This window comes from Papaver somniferum, chromosome 2 (genome assembly GCF_003573695.1).
Source record: "Papaver somniferum cultivar HN1 chromosome 2, ASM357369v1, whole genome shotgun sequence".
Lineage (NCBI taxonomy): Eukaryota > Viridiplantae > Streptophyta > Magnoliopsida > Ranunculales > Papaveraceae > Papaver > Papaver somniferum.
Genome location: NC_039359.1, coordinates 24,787,113 through 24,811,258, shown reverse-complemented (window position 1 = coordinate 24,811,258; position 24,146 = coordinate 24,787,113). Strand labels below are relative to the sequence as shown.

Sequence of the window (24,146 nt, the reverse complement as noted above, 5' to 3'; positions counted from 1 at the left end):
TATATTTACAACTTACCTCAAACTTTGTTATATTCACAACTTAACTGAAACTCGATTATATCGACAACTTACCTCAACCTCTTATGAACAAGTATATGATTCACATTGTATTTGTAATTTAGGAAGCCGCAAATCCTGGTGCAGTAATCACTCATGGGGATGTGTGGCTTAAAGCTCATACACAAGAAGGTGGTTCTATTTTACCTAGTGCGGCGCCATTCGCTGTGAGTCAGTTTACTTTACAATTATTTTAACTCTTTTAAAACTATGTACTAGGTAGTTAAGATATTGAAATTTAATCGGTTGTTATGCTCAACACTACAGGAGAAGCTCAAAAATGCCCAAGATGAGATCAAAGAAAAACTGGATGCAGGTCTTCCAGTAGAACAACCTTGTGCAATGACCAAGGATTTTGGGGCGGATTCTAGAGGAAGGGTTCGTGTTGTTGGTCCTATATCTCGTACGGAAATCAATCTTTCTGCTCCAGCGCGTCACAAGGTTAATGAACTGAAAGCGAAGGAGGGTTTTCTTGGTGAGATGGTGGAAGAAATAGGTGGCAAGGTGGGTGTTCCGATTGATGGCTTTATGAAATTGTGCCACGTAGTGGATGAAATTAAATCTGCAATTACAGTATCAGTTGGCTCGAACGTGCCCATCACCTCAAGAGATGTAGCCTCGCATACTCCATGCGCTTCACCTCAAACAGGTTCACATGCTGCGAAAAGTTCACCTGTTGGGAATACTGTATCACCAGATGCAACAAGTTCACCTGTTTGGAATACTCAATCACCAGCTTCATCAAGAGTACGTGGTTTTCCGCTTTGTTCGTTACTGGACTACGAGGGTGAAGTAGTTGCAACTGGTGAGATATGTACTGGTTCTTTATCTAATCAGTTTCACGGAGATCATATACCTTTACATCTTGCCAAGGTATGTATCGATGATATTCTTAAGCCAGATGAAAACACTGTGAGAGCTAACAAGTATGCAGCGACCTTCAGATATGTTGGAATTGGAGGATATGTGCTTCATCCAAAGATGTGCCTCTTGAATAAAGACACACCATCTGTTTCTTTCTAAGCTAATAGATCTCAGCCTTTTTGAGCATCGCGTAATATCCGCCTCTACTTAAATGGATCTTTTTTGTTATACTTGTGCAGTTCAAACTTTTGTACGTATGCTGACTAATGCGCATACTCTTATGCAGTTGTGCATATAAATGATCTTTTTTTGATTTTTTTGGTAGTTCACACTTTTGTACGTATGCTGACTGATGCGCATACTCTTATGCAGCTGTGCGTAAGAAGGATCTTTTTTTCTGATTTTTTTGGTAGTTCACACTTTTGTAAGTATGCTGACTGATGCGCATACTCTTATGCAGCTGTGCATAAGAAGAGCTTTACCTGAAACAACTTTTTTTGGTCCAATGTAACTTTTTTCTATATATGTGAACACAAAACGGCTTATGAATGGATATTTTCAGTCAGTTCATCATTTTTTTATATATATTTGTAGGTGGTTTGTGTTATGTTATATGTGAATGCACAGGGACTTCACACAAGGTCATTTGAAGCAGTAGTAGCCAGCCGGGGAAATATCAATCCCTGGTAAGTACTTCACTTGGTTAAATTTTGTACTATTAAGTTTAAATTTGTGGATTTGACACTCAGTTTATACTTGCGAGGTATTGCGCTGGTGGGAAGTGAACTGCAGTTGGGTTGGCATCAGATGGAGTAAGTATAAATTGAACTATAGCTTATTTCTCTATGTTTTATATCTATTGACTTTTGTATCACTGATTTGGCAACTCATTGTACTGTGCAATTTTTTACTATATTTATGTTATTGACTCATTGTACTATAGTTTTAGTACTCATTGTCTGCATTTTATTTGATTCATGGAGACACTTATCATGTGATTCTGTGGATTTACTATAGGGTACAAAAAACTGCAGCGGCAGGATAATGCTCTCAATGATGGTCGACTAAGGACAGCTGGTGAGGCTTCTCCAAGGAGTACTAAGAAATATTTGGCATAGTGGATGAGGCATTTTTTTCTTGAGCTCCTTAAAGAAATCCCATCTCCATCTATTTTTCCTTGCCTTGTGCGAGGCTTGCGCAATTGCAGGTGGTACCTAAATGTTTTATAAAATTTCTTTTGGTTTTTGTGCATCTACTTTTGGTCCTGAGAATTGACTTTGTAATTGCAGACTTTGCGATTTGCCTGGCTCAGCTGACGATAATTTTTATGAGAAGCTTCTAGTATCTGGTCTCAAAGTGGATGGGCTAGAATGAGAATCTTGTTTCCAACCTTTTCCAGTGGTTAGTAAATTTTCTATCTGCTGTTACACCTATGCTTGTTTGCATTTACTTGCTGCGTATTTTGAACATTATTTCTTCCAGTTTACTTGTCATAATAATACAACATGTTGTATTATGAATGATTGCCTACTACCTACACCGAGTTTTCTGATGCCCAAGCTTTCAACAAAGCAATCCTGCAAAGGATATATAGCTTAGTTGTGGTTAATCGAATGATGCTCTATTTGATCAGAAAGGGTGGAGAACAAAGAAGCTTCAATATTTGTAAGTTACAGTTATTCAAGTTTTGTAGGCAGTTAGTGAGTTTCTGTGTTCCATTAGAAATTTGGAACCTTCCATGTATTCCCTTAGAAATCTGATACTTAACCAAAAAAAAAAAAATTGGTACTTAGAGAAATTTCAGTAAAGTACTTACAAAAATTTCAATTATTTTGTTATATGAATCTGATATGAATGTGATATGAATAGATTGTTGAGTGTGGATGATGAATGTATTGAAAGGTGTATGCAGGGTATTGCATTTAGAATTCCGGCTTATTTCCGGCAGAAAATGAACTGCCAGTTAGCCTTGACCTGGCAGTAATTTTTTGATGTTACAAAAAAGTTCGTAACGGCTGAAACCTGTTTCAACTTTCTGAGTCGTAACGGTTCTGCTCTGTTACTAAACTGCCACGTAGTAACGTCTCCAACATGTTACGACTGCGTTGTTACAAAAAATTCGTAACGGCTCGGCTCTGTTACGAACGCCGTTGCGACTCAAAATTCGTAACGGCCCCATTGTCGTTGCGAAAAAATTATAATACGCTCTTTTGAAATAGGCGAGGGCCGTTACAGCTCCGATTCGTAACGGTTTGGTTCTGTTTCTAATCCCAAAATTTGGTGTAGTGATTGGGTAACTTACAAAGCCTGACATTGTTGGTTGACGGAATCCTCCGCTGAGATGCAAACATGCATTTCAAGTGCAAGTTTACATTTATCTTAAATGTCGGTGTTGTTACTGAATTCATGGGCATGCGTGGTTACTTCAAATAACATGGTACTTTTGGTGCAAATGATATTCAAAAAAACATCAAAGGAGTTACTTGGTTTTGATTTTTCTAATCCTTGATATGATATTCAAGAAGAAATCACAATTGCCAGTGTCAATCTATTGAGAATCTACCATTTGTACAAGATTTCTGAAGGAAGGGAAAGTGCTCGACCCCTGGCGAACTGGGCTATTCCCCATTGTTTCATATTTTCTTATGTTGCACTTACACTATTTTTATGGTAGTTCTAAATTCTTTGTAAATTTATTCTGTATGTGAAGCCTAGGATAGTGGCCATCCTGAGAGGTGTCATATAAACTTCACAATAGAGTGGTTAAAAAGTTTTATTATACTGGAGGCATATGAGTTAAAACAAGATATGTAGTATTATTTTATTAATATCACGTGAAAAAGTTTATCATAAGTGAAGCGAAATTAAATTGATTATGCTTAGTAAGTCTATGAAAGAAAATCTGAGAGCACATGTAACTATTACCTAAAATTCTCTTAAAAGATCACGCGTTTCTACATTGAACAATGAAAAACGTATGTAACAGAAAAAAAGTATTCACACACGAAATGAATCGAACACAACATAAGCCCGTGCCGTTACGGCACGGGTTAAGCCCTGGCTTCATATATAATGAACCATATATGTTTATATTCATTAACCATGACCTTTTCAACCCAGTGGACTGGGTCTTGTCCAAATATTTGACCAGACTTTGACTAAACCAATTTGGCTCTAATTTGACCTTTTGAACTCAGACGTACTTGAGCACCATTAAATAGTCTATGATGTGGAAGTTTGTGTGCACAAGTACAATACTTTCGTAATAAAAATCTTCAACTTGTAAAGATACACCTTTCAAAGAGGAAGCCATACCTTATACATTTCCAAGGCGACATATTAACTTCAGACGATATAATGCTTCGAAGGAAGTTTGTCAAAACATTCATTTTCCCCCAAACTTGAATGTTCAGTGGGATGTAATCCACTTGTTAGACTACAACGAGTCAATAAATTTGACAATGATATGTTGTAATTAAAATCACACCTCATGTTTTGTGGAAAGATACTCACAAAAGTTTCCATGAGTCAGAGATGTAATTCTTGCTCCAGTAGTAATGATACAAAGTAAATTTATCCACCTATAATGGGACAAAGATGTAATTCTGACTCATACCAAAGAGAGTTGCAAATATTGGTGTAAGAATTTTATTGAGAATGTTACAAGCGTTGTAATGCAAGTATCATATATTAGTAGTCAACTACAAGAGATATAAGGAGTTCAAAGGAAAAGGAACACACTATATTCTTGGAGAAGGTCATGCCTTAGACATCAACATTAATGGCAACTAGAAATTTGCCAATTCAATACACTTACCCATTTTTTTCTTACCTTTATTCAATCTAATTCGTATAGTTAGATTCTATATTTTGATCCTAAAATGTCGTTTACATGATAGTTTGACATATATTTCATTAGCTAAAATAAAGAAATTTTTTTTTGCGAAGAATTAAATTCATTGTCTGCACTTATGGAATAAAAGTATATCATTTTCATGAGATTGAAATGCTCTAAAGAACTTGAGATATACTCAAAAGTACTTGAGTTATAAGGATCATTCGTACATTATGATGAAAAGTATATCATCTTCATGAACGGTAACACTGTAAAGTAAATGAGATAGATCTTCTTTTGTTACGTAATAAGGTCACACCACTTATTACACGAAACTCTTTAGGAATTTAAATTAGTTGTTGAATTATTTCCTTATAATGTGACTACAAGGATTGGATCATCGGGCGCAATATTGCTCAAAATTTGTTTTCAAGATAAAACAAAGACGTCGCAAAATCTCTAGACGTACCGAGAGATAATCACACCTTGTTAAATTCCCAAGTAACCCGTGCAAATGGATATCATGTGGAACATCACAATAATGAGAATATAATTGGTTGCATCTTTAATTTATAGTCTCTAATATATTTGGAAGAAAATATATTTTAGAGAAACTAATGTGTCAATCTAGTGCAATGTAATTCACTATAATATTTGGATTATTGAATCCATATTGACTCCGACGATGAAATGTTGGGAACTGACTCATACATGGCATAACCATAAAGCAACTTTGGTTGTGACATGATGATTGTTTTGAAAGAACTCATACAATATTTGAGTGAACGAAAATGGGAAAAAGATTGACAGAATGCAAACTGACGGCATATTTCTCATATTAGAAAATAAAAAAACGAGGTGAAATTAGAAAAAAATATTCATGCAGAATGCGGACCATCAATGTGACTTATGGCTTTGGTGAATGTTTTGACATTTTGAACTAGTTATAGTTCCCAAGAAGTTTTGCGTTTGGAAAACTACTAGCACATATTACACATATAAGGGCTCGTCATCCCTTGAAAATGCTACCTAGTACACATCAAAAGGACTTGATGGTTATTGCATATTTAATAGGATAAATGTAGAGCATCCTATATCCCATGGTCTCGCAAAGGCTATCATCAAAGGTTACAAATGGTGCCTAAGGCATACTTATGCGTACAAACCTACCTTTAAATGCTTGGGGAGTATGCAATACTACACACATCTTCATTTATTCGTTTTAGGCCCACAATTGGTCAACCATTTTTTGCGTACCAGTTGGTAACTGGATATAAGCCTGGCATTTTTTGTTCTTACGCAATTTTGGTTGCACTATATATGTGCCCTTACGACTCCACATCGTACTATGATGGGTCATCAAAATGATTATGTGACTATGTTGGACAAGAATTTCCAACAATTATCCGCATTTTTAAAACCTTTGGCAGGAGATCTCTTACCGCTAGATTTGCGGGTTGTCATTTTAATGAGACAACCTTCCCGTCATTAGGGGGAGATAAGAAAAAGTATTTTCTAAGGGAACGACAGGAATTTCCATGGTGTGTTCCCACTGTGTCTCATATTGACTCTAGTACTCCACAAATGTAAATGTGAAGTGACAAAGAATAATTGATTTTCAGAATGTACACTGATGTCACTAAAGTGATGAGATCACACATACCAGCTGCAACCTACCTGCAAGGTTACAAATCCTCAATAAGGTATATACACCATAGACTAAGGTGTTGCAACTACACTTAGTGGAAGTGTGGTTGAGGCCGTGGCTCCATAAAGGAAGATGGAGAGACCACCAGGTTCGATCAATGCTCACCTAGAAAGGAAGTAGATGAGTAGGGAACAATCTATAATTTGTATCATTAATGAAATCATCTCATTTTATTTTCTCTGACTATGTCCGTGAATCAAAACTGGAGGACGCTCCGAAGATTAATGATTCCAGAGAACAATGAAATCCTAAAGGATTATGAGAACACACACGAGTCAATGGAAAGATTGTGCACGCATATTAATGAATATTTGTATATGTAGTTTCTCAAGGGAATAAAGCAGTATGATATCAAACCATGCTTTTTATTATTTAATGTCAACAAAGAGCATATTTGGCCTACATAATCCAGGTAGAATTTGGTTCTTTGACAAATATACAGGTATTTGGTGTGGTAGTGCTAACTAATCAAGTGTAAAGCCTATGGGACATACATGCTTATTTATCATAAAGCACAGTGGGAAGAATGAAGTCTCAAAGTATCAAGACTCTCCTTGTGGCGCGAGGTTTCTCACAAAGCCCTGGAATTGTCCTCTAGTAATGAACGTTATAGCGTTCCGCTACTTAGTCAGCTTGGTAATTTCAAAAGGACTTAAAATGCAGTATATGTATATGGTTGTCACGTATCTCTGAAAGAATCAAGAGATAATAGATATTTACAAAAGTACTTGATAGCCATTTGTTTCCCAAATCAAGTGACTCTAAACGACACAATGCATTTACAGTTAGATAGAACGCTCACTTATAGATTAAACTAATCTGGCAGATATGGTATACCCGTCTAAGTGGATATTTTATTTGGAGGGGATAGACAAGTAATTTATTTTTCCTTGCGTATTCACAAGAAAGTTCTTGATTTGGAATTGTAGCTATCTATGTCGATGGTACAAACATGATGGGTACTCTTGAGGTAATAAGAGACCTTAAGAGATATTTGAAATCCGCATTTGAGATGAAAAATATGTGGAAAGCTCGACCGAATACTGAGATTGTGGTATATTATTTCACCAGTCTGCATATGTCTAAAGTTGTTAGGCAATTTAACAAAGACATGCATTATGATAGCACTCCCATGATTAGTTGAAGTACAAAAATAAGTAAATGACCATTTCGTCTCAAGAAAGTTGACGAAGATGTGTTGGGATATGAAATTCCCCTATCTAAGTGCAATAGACGCATTTTTGTACTCGACCAAATATTACATCCTCGGTGAACTTGTTTGCTAGATATAGATCAGCGCCAACGCAACGTCATTGGAATGGTATAATGAACGCAATCATATACTTAAAAGTAACCACTGACATGAGTTTGTTTTATCCCTGCAAAGACATAAAAATGGGATGTTAAAGGAACTGCAATCCAAAGGTTGTTGATTATGAAGAAAAAATAATATCTTCTCCAACGAAAGTAATCATGGGGAGATATGGTAGACTATTTTCTAAGTCATTACCGATATTCATTTTTAAAAAGTATATGACTAAAGGACTGTCTGGAACAATTCTGAAAGTAATCATGGGGAGATGCCGACATCAGGGGGAGGATCCAAGGATATGATTTCGACATATTTTACTTCGAAATTGAAGATGTGGAGAATAGTTTTCCCCTTATCGAGAATAGTTTTTCCCAAAGGGTTTTGTAACTCGACAAGGTTTTTAGCGAGACAACACTAAAAACATCAAGTATGTTGAACGCTCATAAAGATCGCGTTGATATTACTGAAAATATCCGAATCAAAGAAATGAAACGCGATATTCTATTAAACAACGTAACTTCCAGAATCAACAACATGGTCTTATAAACATTCAAATCACCAAAGTAAAGTGTGATAAACTCCTTTTGACTGCATTAGACTAATGAAAATTTTCTGACATCAGGGAGAGCATCTAATAGTGTGTCGAACTATTTTCCTTCACCGAGGTTAGTTTTTCCCACAGGGTTTTGTTACTCGGCAAGGTTTTTAATGATACAACAATAAACACCGGGAATGTAATTTCCCAACTAAGGCTATTGTCTTTCCCACGAGGATTTTCAGCCTTAAGAGTTGTGAAGCAACTAGTCAACTTCAACGGAGCAAAGTGATCATCTGCAACGGATCACCTTTACTTGCATCTGTCACGTTATACTCTTTTCCCCCCGTTAAGGTTTTATCCCACTAGGTTTTTCTTGTCAAGGTTTTAGTGAGGCAACATATTGGAGTCCAACTATGTTCTAAGTTTTCTTAATATTGTACTCTTTTCTTTAGTTCAGGTTTTGGCCCTCTGGGTTTTCCTGACGAAGTTTTAACGAGGCAATTAACTTAGACTCGTCGATCTTTGAAGATCATATTGCATGTGATGATGTACATGTAAATTACGAGACAACATGTGAAGTACTACATGTGAAGAGTTGTACCAAGATTTTATCCCACTGGGTTTTTTCTTTTCAAAGTTTTAGTAAGGCAATTGATTTCGGCACAAGTCATCAAGGAGACAACGAAATTTGAAGAACTACATTCGAAGCACTATATGTGAAGCACTACATCTGGAGTTCCATTGTTGAACCGCACAAGGGGGAGTGTTATAGAGCCTATGGCCCATGGACGTGTGGTCCATTAGATGACTAGGTTTTCCCTTACATGTATATAAAGAACATTATGTGTATGTAATGTATTATGCCTCTTTATCAATAAGAAGTTATTCTCCTTCTCTAATTGTTACTCCAACATTATTAACATTATAACATGCATAATAAAGTAACCCCTAGAAGTTTAGAATAGTTTATTAGATATTTTCTTGTCTCTACAAATCGCAGAGACTCCTTAAAAATTTCATTTTTTTGTCTCTACAAGTCACAAAGACTCTTTAATATACTCTCAAAAAATCACTAGAAAACTCTGATTTTTCAGAGAAACTCCGGAAGCCATTCAGATAAAAAATCTATGAAAGTCTATAGAAATCTTAGTTGACTAACCCGTTGTTAATTTTTTTCACTTTTTTTTTTCTTAATTTCACACTTGACTTTGGCCGTTTGTTTTCCGGTTCCATGGCATTGTCATCGCAACGGTTGGCTATGTTTGAATAAATGGTTATGTTATCATTGGAAATGATAAACAACAATTAAAAAAAAAGAAAAAATGAGAGATGATGTATCTTGCATCGGAGAAGGTAAAATTATGAGAAATTATCGAATAGAAAAGAACATCAGAAATTAATCATTAGGAATTTCCCTATTTAAGATACCACACATTCCCCACCACCACTTATTCCATTTTATTTCTTCTTTTGCTACATAGGATAGTGTCCCTGGAATTAAACCTAAATATATATTAGCCTACTGTTCATATTGGTACACGGGGTTTGATCCCCATCTTCCCTGTGAGAAGAAGCTTGAGAACCATCGTATCGGTTGACTCAAGGTAACACATTCTCCGACACTAATTATCCCACTTTAATTCAGTATTTATTGACTTTTTCTTCATTTCTAGCTCAACAAATTACAAAATGAGCTCATAATTGGATAGCACTTGCAAGTTGCAACTACATTTGCAAAATCAGTTTTTATCACAACATGGGAAAGTTTTAAAGTTGGGTACTTATTGTTCTGACTCTGACGTCTTATGGGAGAGTGTTCCAGGACTTGAAGTCAACATCGAACAAAATGATGAAATTCCGATGAATATGCGGAAGCAAAACGGAGGTGAAGTGTTAGACTTAGATGAATGTTGTTCTCTATGTGTGTAGCACTAGTACTGGATAGTGGATACACATTACAGAGTGTAATCTAGATAAAAGTGTTCAATCGGTAAGAAAATTCTAGTGTTGTTTACATGTTTTTTTCCCTCCTCCGTCACGTTAGTAACATCACTCTTGCCATAAAAAATTACTTGAGGTAAATCTGGGGGGAACTTTAACAGAAAAGACGTGACAGATGTTTGGATATGGTCCACCCACTCGTATTAGAAAGTGAATGCGTGACCGCTATACCGCGTTGGCGCAGGGCCCAATTTACTGCGAAAGTATACGGCAATAATCATTATGAGTCATTGACTGTACGGGAAGACCTGAATACACAATAAAAGACCTTGACTCCTACTTATATTACATGGATACCTTACCTTCTTAACCATTTCAAACACCTGAATAAGGATAGTCTTGTCATTCATTTCCTTTATAAGAACAGAACAAATTTGTTCTTATCATCTTAACACATCAGACATCAACTTCTTCTTCAAAGAAAATCTAAGCTATGCCGAGTAAAGAACGCTGCCAATGCTATCTAGGATTGTTACTAACTCCATGTATAATAGGTTTAGTAGTTTGGCTTACTATCCGTTCTTCTCCACCCGGTTTTTCCATTCACAAATTTACAGTTCCCGCACTTAACCAAACCTCATCAGATTTCAACAATTCAAAAACCATCAATGCAACCATATCTTTTGAAGCAAAACTGAAGAACCAGAACAAAGAAAAGGGTATTTATTATGATGCTCTGAACCTTACATTATTTTATTACTACGAAAAAAACTTGAGTTTTTTGCCTATTGGAAATCTCTTATTACCTCCGTTCTATCAAGGTCGTGAAAAAACAGCTACACGTAGAAACTCCACTCAGATTCATGGAGTTCCTTGGGACTATGCTAGAATGAAGGCTTCTGAAGGAAATAAGAGTAAGGCGCCGGCGTTGTTTCGAGTAAATTTGGAGACGAAAGTCAGATATAAGAGTCTGTTGTGGAAATCTAAGAGACATAAGGTTAGTGAATCAGTTAACATTACTGTTGATGAACACGGTAAATCTTGTGCAAATTCTTTGCATTTCAATTATTTATTACTGAGTAATCAAGTGACCAGTACTATAGTAGGAATGATTTTAAGTTCAAGTATCATGCTTTTATTGTAATTTTGTGGAGATTTTTTTTTTTTTTTTTTTTGGAGTGTTTGATCTTTATTCTTCTTTGTAGGAGCACTAGTTTTTGTTTTCTACTTTATTCTATGAAAAGAGAAATGATTCTATATCTATGTTAATTAAAGTTGTCAATCTTCTAATTTGGGTAATGACTTTTGCTGGCTATAGTGTCTGTTTGAGCTCAAATTCATGACGTTTGGTTTGGTAGTATGATACTCAGAGTATCATTATGAATACGTAAAGTTACAATTACACAATTGATTCCAACAATATAAATTTTAGTTTATGCGGATAACTAATCTATAAAGCTAAACAAATAACAACCGGTATAATCTTCTGCTTGTTCAATTTTGAATGGGTTGAACAACAATTGACATAATCTGTTCTTTGGTTCTATAATCTGAAACCATAGCCGTCTCCATGCTGGTAGCCTGGTACATAAAGGCCCGTGGAAGTTTAGAAACCGCTCCTTATTTACCGTCTTCCAACTATCACACTAATTAGATGGTTAATGTGCTCAACGGCAATGCACTCATCAGCACCAGTTTGATGCATGTAACATTCGATTGCTTTTGGCACATCACCCCTAGTCCTACATTAATTTAAACACAGTAAGCAGTGAAGCAATGCTACTAACATAAGTTATGATATACATAATTTTTTTTGCCTCGACTTCCAGAAACTCTTTGCTGGACTATTTATCAAGAATTGCAAGTTTTAAAGAACATGGATTTCCCAAGTCATCTATGAGATCTGTATGCTTCTTAATAAGGGCAGAAGTCAAATATATGTACTGGTCAAATAGTATTGACTGAAGTCCTGCATAAAAAAGAAAAAGGAGATTCGAAACACAAGAGCTAGATATGGCATGTGGGCGTAAAAGAATGCCAATCGAAGTAGTAAACTATTCTGTCCTTATAGCTACTACTTAGTGACTGCACAAAATCTTGATCCCAAATATTTTGGTTGGTAGTTTGCAGAACGTTGAACGCCTTGGGTCGTGCTTTCTTTCTTTTTTTGACACGCTGGTCGTGCTTGTTAACCATTTCTTCTGGATTTAGAGTACTTACTATCAGGAATGTGGGGAATTCCATATCAGTGATCTTATGTGAGGGTGTGGTTGTGCTCATTTGATGACTCACAACCAATCGGGTGTGAAACTTTAAATTCTTATTCCTATTGGAAACTAGAGTCATAAAATGGTGTGTTAAACTCTGATTTGAAGAACGACCCATTGCTATAGCATTAGAAGAACTTTCTTCTTAAATTCACTTTAATCATGAACGATTTTTTGGGGATCATGGTTTTATAAAGCCATCTATCCTATGCTTATAAGGGATGTCCTAAAACAAGGTACATTACTAATTTACCCCCAAACCCTAATTAAGATTATAACTAGACTAATAACTACCCAAATATAAATTTAACCTAATTAAATCTATTAAAAAAACACAAAATCAGACCTATCCTACCCCCGCCGCACAAACGAGTTTTGTGAGAAATTTATTTTTTCTCTTCTTCTTCTTCGTTTCAACATCGTCTTCATCGATTAATTGTCGATTCATAAAATTTTCATCGTCGATTAATCAACCAAGTATATAAATGGTTCTTCGAAAGCAAACCAAAAGACTCACAGGAGCAGGTCCACCATTAGGATATCTAGCTAATCAAGCAAATGAAATTGAGGAAGAACTTGAACCGGAAGGTGAAGCCTTAATTCAGCGTAACAGTCGCAAGAAGAACCCTGAATCTGTCATGGGACCGATCCGCAGGTATTTCCCGAAAAACCCATTACTTTTAATTTGATTTTCATCGATTCAATTGAATAAAAATCATCAAAATATGGTTCACATGGAAGTTACAGTGTTGAGTTCGGTTAGAACGTGTTTTATTATTTCCCTAGTTTATTAACCGAACTCCCTGAAATGAAGAACACGAAGAACAGTTCGGTTCTATAGTATTTAAAATTAGGTTATCGAACTGCGAGTTCGGTTGTTTCGCAAAAATTGTTGAAACTTCCATGTAACCGAACTGTTTTATTTTTCCCAAAATTTTTAGTACCCACATAACCGAACTCTAGCAACTTTGTTCGGTTGTTTCGCACAAATGTTTAAAACTGCCATGTAACCGAACTCTATCCGTATTACAAAAGAATTTTTTTTCCATGTAACCGAACTGTTCTTTTTTTCCCTATATGTTTAGTACCCATATAGCCGAACTTTTTCCAATTTGTTCGGTTGTTTCGCTAAAAATGTTGAAACTACCATGTAACCGAACTCTACTGTTTTTCCCATTATGTTCAGTTCTTTTATAACCGAACTCTGTCCAATATGTTCGGTTTGTTCGCAAAAAACCTGGACTAACCGAACTCTTTCCTAATTACATATATATGTGGAGTTCGGTTTGTTCGCAAAAATGCTGGAGTAACCGAACTCTACCCTAGAACACGAATTTTTTTCTTGAGTTGATCTTTTTTTCGTGAATTATTCCTAATATCTTTTGTTTTCTTTATTAGTGGCAAAGGTAAGAAATTCAACCAACCATTACTGGAAGATTTGAGAACTCCCACGCCTAGAGGACAAAAACACTTAGGTGCCGATAAGCGTGGAGCCAAAAATGTTAAGCTTGGAGGTGGGTCATTACCGGGTGTTGTCATCCAAGAGGCTGTCAATAGAGATAATGTTGACAATGTAATCGAACAAGTTAATGAAGAGATTGTGGAAGAGATGAGCAATCAAGAACATAATCAAGGAAATGAGGAAGAGATTGTGGAAGCTCCACCTGCTGAAGAAGAAGAAGAAGAAGGAAATGAGGATGACAATGATGACGGTGAAGGAGATGAGGGAGATGGAGATAATGAAGATGACTCGGGTGAAGAGGAGGACTCGGGTGAAGAGGAATAGGAATAGGAACAAGCCTAGGGAGTTAAGAAAGCACCTAGAAGGGCGCCTAAAAAGCTTTGTGCTAGATATGCATACATTCCTGATGAGAATTTGTGTTTGACGCCAAAGAACCCAACTTATGGTACTCCAAGAGATGGAGGGGAGGTATTATTTGGCTACAAAAACTCATGGGCAGCCAAGATCTTTGCGACAAAGGTATTGAATCTTAACCATCAAGATTTCTCATTCATTTTATTATATTTTGACATATATTTTTCGCTATATATTAGTATATAAGGTATGTTTTTGTTTTTGTAAGATCATAATAATGATGTTCTTGTTTTGAAACGTCAAGAGAATAGGATATGGAATATAGAGGATGAGTGTGATGAGGTTAGGTTGGCGGTATTTAATTGTGTACTATGGAATGCGATACAACATGCGCACCAAAAATTTGATGTTGTCACTGTTTCTGCATTTTCCGAGAGGGTTTATCCAGAGACGGATACCTTTCATCTACCTTTTGGCGAGATGGCAATAACTCCGGATGATTGTCATCGAATCACAGGCCTAACAATTACGGGTACAAGTGTTCGAGATGGCTACGATCCCTCGATGAGTTATGAACTACTTGAAAAGTTGGTGGGAAAATGTCTAGGATGGAACGATGACAAGGCACAATGTGAGTTTAGACGAGCTGCAAAAGAGCCCGAGGAAGGTGATGAGTATAGTGAGTTCAACCCAGACCGGTCGTTCAAGAAGAAGTTGAAAAAGATCAAGATGAAAACCTTGATAGATGAGTTTAGAGGGACGAAAGATTTGGTAGCTCAAGGTAAGTTGGTGATGACACCAGAGAAGACTAAGAACCATGTGACTACTTATTTGTTATATCAACTAGGAACCATTTTCTTTCCCGAAATTTCAGGTCACGTGGTAAATGCCCATTAACTCCAGATATTGGACCCCCTTGATGAAGTGAACAACTACAGTTGGGGTATTGCGGTTCTTTCATTCGTTCAAGCGGATCTCAGAAAAGATTCGAGGCTTAAGAGTTGTTTTTTTTTGAGGCTTATACACCCTTGTTCAGGTACCCCGTTAAATTATCCTTTGTGTGTTTCAAAATATATTTGCGAACAAACTGAACTTTGTTTTTGATAATTGAATGAGTCATTTGTGGCTTCTTCTCATAGGTTTGGGTGTATGACCACTTCCTTAAACTGAAATTGTCTTATGCTCACTCCTTGGCCTTATGGGAAGCCTACAACTGTTAAATATGAGTTTTTGAACTCACGGGTCAAGGGTAAGACAAACAAGGTGTTGAGGTTGAGAGAGCCATAGGATAATGCAACAGTTGAAGATGTGGTTTTCCATCCATACACCCTTCAATCATATGAAAAAGAGGAAGATGTTGAGCCCATTGATTTCTCACCTATCACGGCTTATAATGGACCGTTGTTTTATCCTGGCGGTTATACAATGTATAATCCTTGAAGAGTATTGAGACAACTTTCTTGTGTCCAAAGTGTCCCAAATGAGGAAAAGTGCAACTTCAAGGTGAAGAAGCGGGGAAGTAACAACACCTAAAAGAATTTTGTTCCAAAATACGAACCTGCTCCATCAGTTGACCAATGGAACAACTTTGGGAATTATCTTGTTCCAGTTGCAGAGTTGCAAGATTCGTTTGATGAGCCAAATGCTGCTGATGAGGGATATATGGAATGGTATGAACATTTTTTTCATCCTCGTGTAATAAACAGTGTCCAACAATCCCGTGCTGAGAAGGAGAAAGCGAAGGCAGTGGAGAAGGAGGCTCAGAAAATTATGAAGCATACCCCTACCGGTGCTGATGAGGCCTTGATCCTATAGAATTCGGCGGTAAGATATTTACTCTTATTTTTGCTTTTCAAAATTTTATAGAATATTGAAAATTAATAGTTATATATGCTTTTGATTGAAAAAATGTGAAGAAAAGTGCTAAATTGTTGAAGAAAATGATGGCGAAAATCCGGAGTGGAGAGCCGATGAACACTCGAAAACAAACAGACCTTTACAACCAATGGACTAATGTTTTTTCCGCCAACATTGTTGATCCAAGCCAGACCATACCGGTGAAGAGGGGTCGTCGAGAAGGGGAAGGTTCAAGTCGGATGGTTGAACAACAAAGCAGTGGAGATGACACTCATAGTGACGAAGGACAAGCTAAAGCTCCTAAACGCAAGACTAGAAAAGTTTCTCGTAACGGTCGTCGCCAATGAGTGGTTGCAATAATTAGTAGTTTGGTTTAGAAAATTGTTTTATTAAGGATTTGGTACTTTATTGCGGATTTGGTAGTGTGTTTTCTTATGTTCATGTACTTCCAACAATTACTTATGTGGATTAGTTAATGAATTTCATAATTTGTTTCTAATTTGTGTTTTAAGGGATTAGTTCGGCTATTAGACTCATATGTTTTTCATTACATCAATAATTCTATGAAATATAAAGGTAGTTCGGTTAGTACACAAAATTTCGTAAGCAATCGAACTATGGTATCTCACAGTTCGGTTTGTTCGCAACTTAGCTATTTAACCGAACTCAAGCTGTGCAAAAACATTTAGAGTTACAGTGAAAGGTTCGGTTACCTGGTAAAAAATTGCAGACAACCGAACTTGTTTGTTCGGTTACCTGCGAAAAATGTTATATAACCGAACCGAGGGGTTCCAAAACCAGACATAGCCAGCTGAAGTTCGGTTACCTGCACAAATTTCCTAGGCAACCGAACTAATTTGTTCTGACTCAGTCTATTCAGCCCATTCGAAAGAAACCTCACTCCATCTCATTCTCCTCTGACCTTTCTCTCTATCGTGCTCTTCTCTGATTATTAGGGTTCCACTACTCTGATTTCAGAGAACTTATGAAGTCTCAATTCAGTAATCTCTTCGAGATTAAGGTCGAATGATTTACTGATTTCAGAGATCTCAAATCCAAAATCAAGCCCTAATCTCAAATCCGAGAACTGACCTAGCAGCGCAGTTCTTCACCATGATTCGATCTATTAATGGAAGTAAACTCGTTCCACCATGATTTCATCTCAGTTGTTGCATTATATTCTTCGATCTATCAATATTTTTTTGCTTCCTTTTTACCGTGAACCATTTTCTTCTTCAATCTTTTACTGTAAATTCTCATTGCTTTTGTTGTTTTTGCTGTGCAGGTGGAGATTAATAGGTTAAGTAAAGAGCTAATTCGGTTGAAGGATCAGGTATGGATAAGCATTGGATGATCTCTGTCTTTTTTTTTACATAGGTTTTGTTTGAGATTCAGTTTACAAATGTTGGTGTAAATTGAGTTGCAGAAGGTTTGGTGATTTGATTGTTGTTGTTGAGATTTTGCTTGAAGAAATAAAGATGGAACTTGGGCATTATTCAGATTTGATAATATGGGTTCTGAATGAATAATAGAGCTTGTTCTTGGACCCGAGATGGAAATGACTGTGGTGGTTACGGTGAATCTGAGTTTTAGATTCAGAGAAGATGGAGGTTCACATTGAAATCTGTTTGTAGCTTTTGTGGGGTATTAAGGTGCAGACTGTATTGGCTTCTTTCGAGGTATGTTTATTCCTATGTTATAACTTACATGTCTTATTGATATGTGCTTCCTTGAAGCATGAAAATGCTAATATTGTTTGTGATGTTGTAGAATTCAGTGAGTACATGCTAGAAAGGGCAACATGACAACTGGTTTTAGCGGGAAGATATTAGCTGAGAAGCTTTCTCAGCTCAACAATTCACAGGGAAGCATTGAATGTATCCCTTGAGACTCTTCTCACATCCAAATTAACTGATGTAATAATTTCAACAGTTTGATGTCTTACAAATGACTAGTTTGTTTGTGATCCTAACTGTTAGGAACATCGATTCTGAATAGCAATATTTTTAACTAAGGAGATGGTTTTAAAGAATGTGTTTTTTTAGTCGGTAGATTGGTTGTCTTTTTTTTTTCTTTTTTTGGGCAAACTCCCAGGGGAGGATTTTACTTAAAAAATGAGATAGAAAAACAGAAATAGGAGGATTAGAGTTTGATCAAAACCGTAGTAAAAGAAAATAGGTTGGTCTAGTTGGATCTAATTACTGAGCCTGTGTTTGATCTCTCTTCTTCTTCTTCTCTCGTTTAGCTGTTTTTGGAGTATATATTGGAATTTCTAGGGTATGAATCTGAAACTCTTCGCATCTGCATTTTAGCCTTTATCCTTCAAGTTTGATTCTCGTGCCTATATGCATTGCCGATTATTATTTATAGCGAATATTTTATTAACTTCTGGTCAGCATTACCAAGTTGGTGTATTTTTCATCGGAAAAAAGCGAAGCAAGTTCTTGAAACATGGGATAAGCTGTTTAAAAGTCAAAAAGAAAAACGTGTTACATTTTTATACTTGGCAAATGATATTTTGAAAATTGGTAAACGGAAAGGAAGTGAGTATGTGAATGAATTTTGAAGAGTCCTACCTGCAGCTGTTAAGGAGGTACTTGAGAATGGTGACGAAAATGGAAGGAAAGCAGCCACCAGGCTTGTCAGTGAATTTTCTTTCCCTTTTTTTTTGGTACGCAACTTGTAAAATACTTTTATACTTCATGAATACAAGTTTTGTGCTTTATGTTTTAAATCAGCTGAAACATAATAGCTAGTAATCCATGAAATAAAAAATGCTTGCATGTTTGACAATCGTTTCATTAAGAAGCTTTAAAGTACAATGTTCACAGAAAACACAATTGTTTCTATATATCATTTTCTATATGTTGGCATTCCATAATAAAAATGTCAGCGTGACATTTGCATTTTGATTTGTTAATTTTCATTAAGCAGCTATCTGGGGGTATCTCCCTGCATGCTTAGAATCTTGTCCTTCAGTTTATAACTACAAAATTACATCAAGGACTAGATTATGCGAAAAAGCGCGCACTCATATGGATCCTGAAAGTTGGGTACTGAATATATAACATGTTTTATAGGTCCAATTTTGTTGAGTAAATGCCGAAGGAGTTTGAGACGAGAACGAGAAGTGCGGGTAGCATCTGCGACATGTCAGAATAGCTCAATTAGGAATTAGAATGCTTTCAATTTTAATTTTCTAATCTAAACAACTCCTTAAAATCTAATATGAAGGCAGTCTGAGACTGATAAGAGCAGCTCTTTGGTGTTAGTATGCGCGATGCAGGATTCAGTTATTACAGTGGTTTTAAGTTGTTCCTTATGTTGTGTCCCTCCAATTCCGAAACCAGTTCCCATTTGTTCTGTAACTGAAACTATGCCACTGCTTTATGGAGATGGCTTAGTGAGGAAAATTTAGTTTGCAATACATTTTAGGAACTTTTTACAACTTTCAGTAATTTTAATGGTTTTACAGGCATCAGTGAATTAGATAGTTTGAAGATCCCAATGAATGCATTGTCACAAGTTTTCAGTGTATTGAACTTGAATCTAGCTCTATGGTGTTGTAAAGTGCACAAATTTGGTTATGTTTTTAAGAAGTATTTGGACTTGCAAAACCAAATTTCGTTGTGCTTGAATTGTAATGCCGTAGTGGTACCTGATGTTGAATAGAAAATTTTAAGCTCTCTGGGTTGTTTTATTTTAGCTTATTTAATGTTGAACAGATATCAGGTACGGTCGTGGTTGCGGATGGAAGGGCAGGGTTGTTACGAACCCGTTTTACGAACCCACAAGGTACTTTGGGGTAGTTAATTTTACCTTTATAAAGAAATTGAGTATACGCTTCTGACTTACGAATTCTGATGTTATTGCAGCCTTTTCCCGTGGAGTTAGAACCTGGAATTTTGGGAAATATTTTTGACAAATTGGAAGCATCATACAGCTTAACTGTATTCTTCTCCGACTTTGTATCATGTTTCTTTCTGATCTAAGTTATGTTTCATCATACTTTTCCAGCGAGATATAAATTATCCTAGTTTGCAGTTTGTTATCTCTAGTTTCTGAGCTAACTTGTTGATATTTGCTAGAAAATTGAACCAGTCTGCAGTTTGTCATGTTTATATGGTTTGAATGTGGACGGTGATCACAAACCCATCCAATAAATGATGTTTTCATTCACTCAGACTCAAGTCTTGATTGCAACTAATATGTAGCTTAAGTATGTGAATAGATATTTTATGAGATGTCACTGCCTAGAGACTATGAAGTCTTCTGTAACATTCATTCTCTGTCACTGATTTTTAGTCTCTTCGTATCATGTTTTCTTCAGTTTACTGGTTGAATTACCTACTTGATTATGGGTTTCTTCTCTAATTTGGTAATGTATCTCTCTCGAATAACTGAGAGATGATTGGGATGTCATTGCGCAATCTAAAGAGAAATTTGAAGAAAAACATATACATGAACTAGAGTCTGTGATGGCTAGTGAACATAGCTAACAACTCTATGAAGATACAATTTTTAATATCTGCCACATGTAATCTTTTTAGATAAATGGAGCATAAGGAAGAAGAGTCTGTCGAAGATGAGGCGCTTGTGATAATAATATGGGAAGCAATTGGATGGCTAGGTGTTTTAACTCTTTGGATTTCCGTTCTTTCTGGATACCTGGTCAATGCGATAGAGGTATCATATACGACCCTGTACCGGGCCTCTATTATCATGCGACTCATTTAGTACTGGTACGCGTATGGGTGTTATAAACATACTCAATCCTATTAAGCTGATTTAAATGTTTTCATTGTTTTAACAACAACAACGTGACCTTTTATATACTTAAAAACTATAAAATACACTCAATTAGGTAGCACATTTCCTTAACTCACTTGAATGCATCCTAATGCTGCCTTATTAAGTTTTAATTCCATTTGGTTGCACATTGGAATCAGCAAAAAACTTACAGATGTCATGCAGCAAAAATGTCACTGATGCAACTCTTTCTATCTCAGGTTGCTTGTGGCATTGTGGACATAGTTAAAGGAGATGCTGATAATCAGTCAAATGTCCTGCAGTACGTCAAAGAATTGTAAAAAAAAAAGAGTAAGTAACATAGTTAAAGGACTGGAGTCCTCTATAACTTGTGTGAATGGTTGATTTGTTGTTTGCTGCAGATATTAAGCGGCTTCATGCTGGGAAAAGTGGAAGACTATCTCCAACTGTTAGTGGATAGCTAATTTTCAGTTAGCCATAGAAAGCTTAAAACCACACCACTCCTACAGTGGATGTTCTTTGTGCAAATTCTCTAGATATACTTGAGAATCATCTCTGATCAAAGCTTAAATCTAATACATAAAAGATTAACCTGAATGTATCTTTTCCCGCAGCAACCGGATTCCTGAAACTGCTTTGATTGCAACAAGAAGCTATACTTGTTTGAGCATGTAGGTAAAGAATGATATTGAACTTGTCTCAAGTTCTTGTACCTTTAAAGTTGTATCTGTTTCTGTTATTATACTTAACATTACAACTGCAGAGTTTGCATGTTCTGAAAAGTTAGGAAATATTTATATACTTGTCATTCTTTTGATACTACGCACAAAATTTGTATATTTCTAGCTACATCTTGGAACTTAAGAAATTTATATTGCCTAAGTTGTTGTTCTTTGTCATTCTTTTGCATAGGTATACAGAAGATCTCTTTATTGTATGATTTCACGAATTTCCCAAGTTCAATGATGGTTAGCATTCATAATTTAATGTATGACGTGATAATGTATTGCCTATGTCTCTTAGAAACTTATGGTTGTATGCTTTGGTTATTTAGACTTGACTATCTTTTTGAATTGTTTTTCAGGAATTGGAAAAGGAACATACTGGGGAAGGTGTACAAGCAGCTGAAAGCTTTGTGGTCCTTGAAGGCTACAACTAGTTGGGAGGGAATCTCGGATTGATAAAGTATAGATGATTCCATATAGTTGGGAGTTAGGAAGGAATCTCAGCTGGAAAATGGACTATGACACTCCCTCCCTGCTCACCCGTATGTTTCTCTACTGAGGTTTCTTTATTTGGCTGTTACTTGTCATTATTTGAAAAGCAAAACAATTTAGGAAATAACTCTATGTTTGCTATTAGTTACATCCTTTCTCATTTCTTATAAACTAAAGAGTAAACCCATGTATGCCTTCTCTTTTTGAATTGGAAGATTTCTTTGTGCAATAATAAACAATTATTTGGTGTAGAAATTTATGCATGTTTGTTTTTCCTAGTATTTCAGTGAATTTCAGTAATTGCTAAAAAAGTTGCAGGGAAACTTGGCTTTAAGCTGATTTTGTTACAGAGAACACTGGTTTTGACCAAAACCACTATTTTTTTATGTTGCGAAAATTTCGCAACTGCAATATGCTGTCGCGAACTTCTAATTTCGTAACTGTTTGAAACTGTTGCGACCTCTTAATTTCGCAACTGCTTCAAACTGTTGCGACCGAAAATCCGCAACTGCTTATGAGCCGTTGCGAAAATTTGCAACATCTACTTTCGTAACAGATATAACTGTTGCAACCCCACTTTGCAACTGAACTCTGCCGTTAAAAATCGCTAAAAATGGTGTAGTGAAACCGAACAAGGTGTTCGGTTTGTTTGTAATTATGCGGAAACAACCGAACTGCCTGTTCGGTGGTATCTCAAATACATCAATATCACCGAACTATATGTTCGGCTACCTGCTCAATTTAACCAGGTAACCGAACCTATCACTGTAATACGCTATAATACATCCAAAAATAAGACAAAATTCCAAAAAACACAATCTTTAATTCATAATATGATGTTCAAAGCATACTTAGTTTAATTAATGGTACATTTAATCATCCTCGAGGCTAATTGACCCTTCGTGTATAATTTTCTCGGAATCCTTCAAAGCTTTCCACATCTCCATGTTATGCTCATACATAATGCACCAACCCAATATTTTGTCGGGGTTAAATCTTGGCCAATAAGAGTTTCCACATATCGGAGGCAATGAATAATTGTCTTCTATCCGGAGGCCTATAAAATGGTTGTTGTTAATCAACGCAATCACCACTCTCCTACGTTTAAGTTGCTCGACACATATGATTTTTACGGAGTGTATGTGAAACTAGCACCTTTTGAGAAATAGTGAACCATGCAATTGAATGCGTCGGCGATTAAGTTCCCACATATCGGCATGCCCATCCAATGATCCCTTGTGATTGGATTGCCCCCGTGGAGACGGATTTGATACCTAACAAACTGCATATTGAGACTAGCATCCCCATCGGACAACATTGTCTTGTAAAATTCCGGTTTCTCCTTTAGCTTCATCAACAACCTTTGCCGGACATAAGTGATTATCATTATATAGCTTGGCACCTTGAGTGAAAGGCCCTAGTTGTTGTACGCTAACGTGGAAACCGCAATTACCATCCGGAGGGACGTCATCGGTGGATATGACGTAATTTCTAATGTAAGGAGGTAGCTCTTCCAAGTATCTTTTATCAACAAGAGGTGGTGTATCATCAATTGGTTGACTCCTTTCTGGGATGCGGCATATTGGAGCCTTTAGCTTCACGTCTCGTTGAATTGGTTGGCTAGGTTCCGATGGAGTAGGTGGGGTTGGTGGAGAGTGTAACATCGGTCCTTTTTTCTTCATATCCCGTTCACTTGTTTCGCCCTTTTCAATAATAATATTCCTACCCCTTAGTATCTTCTTGGTACTTCTCCACGGTATGCTCATGCCCCGAAGGATCTATAGTAAAAGGGGCCATTTCACTTTTCCTCTTAGCCAACACCTTTGCATATTCTCTTACTTGTTTTTTTGTTTCTTTGGTGCTTGGCCTACCTTTTCCCTTGCCTTTTTTCGGTTCTTGGGCATTCTCTGAAGTGTGCGGATAAACGATTGGCCACATGTCATCCCAAAAGATTTGCCTTTCGA

At 36.4% G+C, this 24,146-nt stretch overlaps 1 protein-coding gene and 1 long non-coding RNA gene across 4 annotated transcripts; both read left to right on the top strand.

The window, feature by feature from the left end:
* Nucleotides 1-13,007: 13,007 nt before the first annotated feature.
* LOC113350751 (secreted acidic protein 1A-like) lies at nucleotides 13,008-14,308 on the top strand. Its single transcript, XM_026594874.1, has 3 exons — nucleotides 13,008-13,177; nucleotides 13,921-14,036; nucleotides 14,196-14,308. The coding sequence occupies exons 1-3, from the start codon at nucleotides 13,008-13,010 to the stop codon at nucleotides 14,306-14,308; spliced, it is 399 nt and encodes a 132-aa protein (XP_026450659.1).
* Nucleotides 14,309-17,045: 2,737 nt separating this feature from the next.
* On the top strand, nucleotides 17,046-22,371 carry LOC113347171. 3 transcript variants are annotated; one of them, XR_003358778.1, is made up of 9 exons: nucleotides 17,046-17,528; nucleotides 17,622-17,874; nucleotides 17,966-18,866; nucleotides 19,921-19,990; nucleotides 20,071-20,145; nucleotides 20,746-20,881; nucleotides 21,205-21,295; nucleotides 21,580-21,636; nucleotides 22,050-22,371. It is a non-coding gene; the product is annotated as an uncharacterized LOC113347171 (long non-coding RNA). The 3 variants fall into 3 exon arrangements; XR_003358777.1 differs by having other exon boundaries at nucleotides 20,746-21,295; XR_003358776.1 differs by having other exon boundaries at nucleotides 20,746-21,636.
* Nucleotides 22,372-24,146: the final 1,775 nt, after the last annotated feature.

Coding starts and splice junctions, on each gene's coding strand:
- LOC113350751 (XM_026594874.1), top strand. CDS start 13,008: ATGGTTCTTCGAAAGCAAACCAAAAGACTCACAGGAGCAGGTCCACCA. Junction 13,178..13,920: donor GTCATGGGACCGATCCGCAG/GTATTTCCCGAA, acceptor TTTCTTTATTAG/TGGCAAAGGTAAGAAATTCA. Junction 14,037..14,195: donor CAAAAATGTTAAGCTTGGAG/GTGGGTCATTAC, acceptor CACCTGCTGAAG/AAGAAGAAGAAGAAGGAAAT.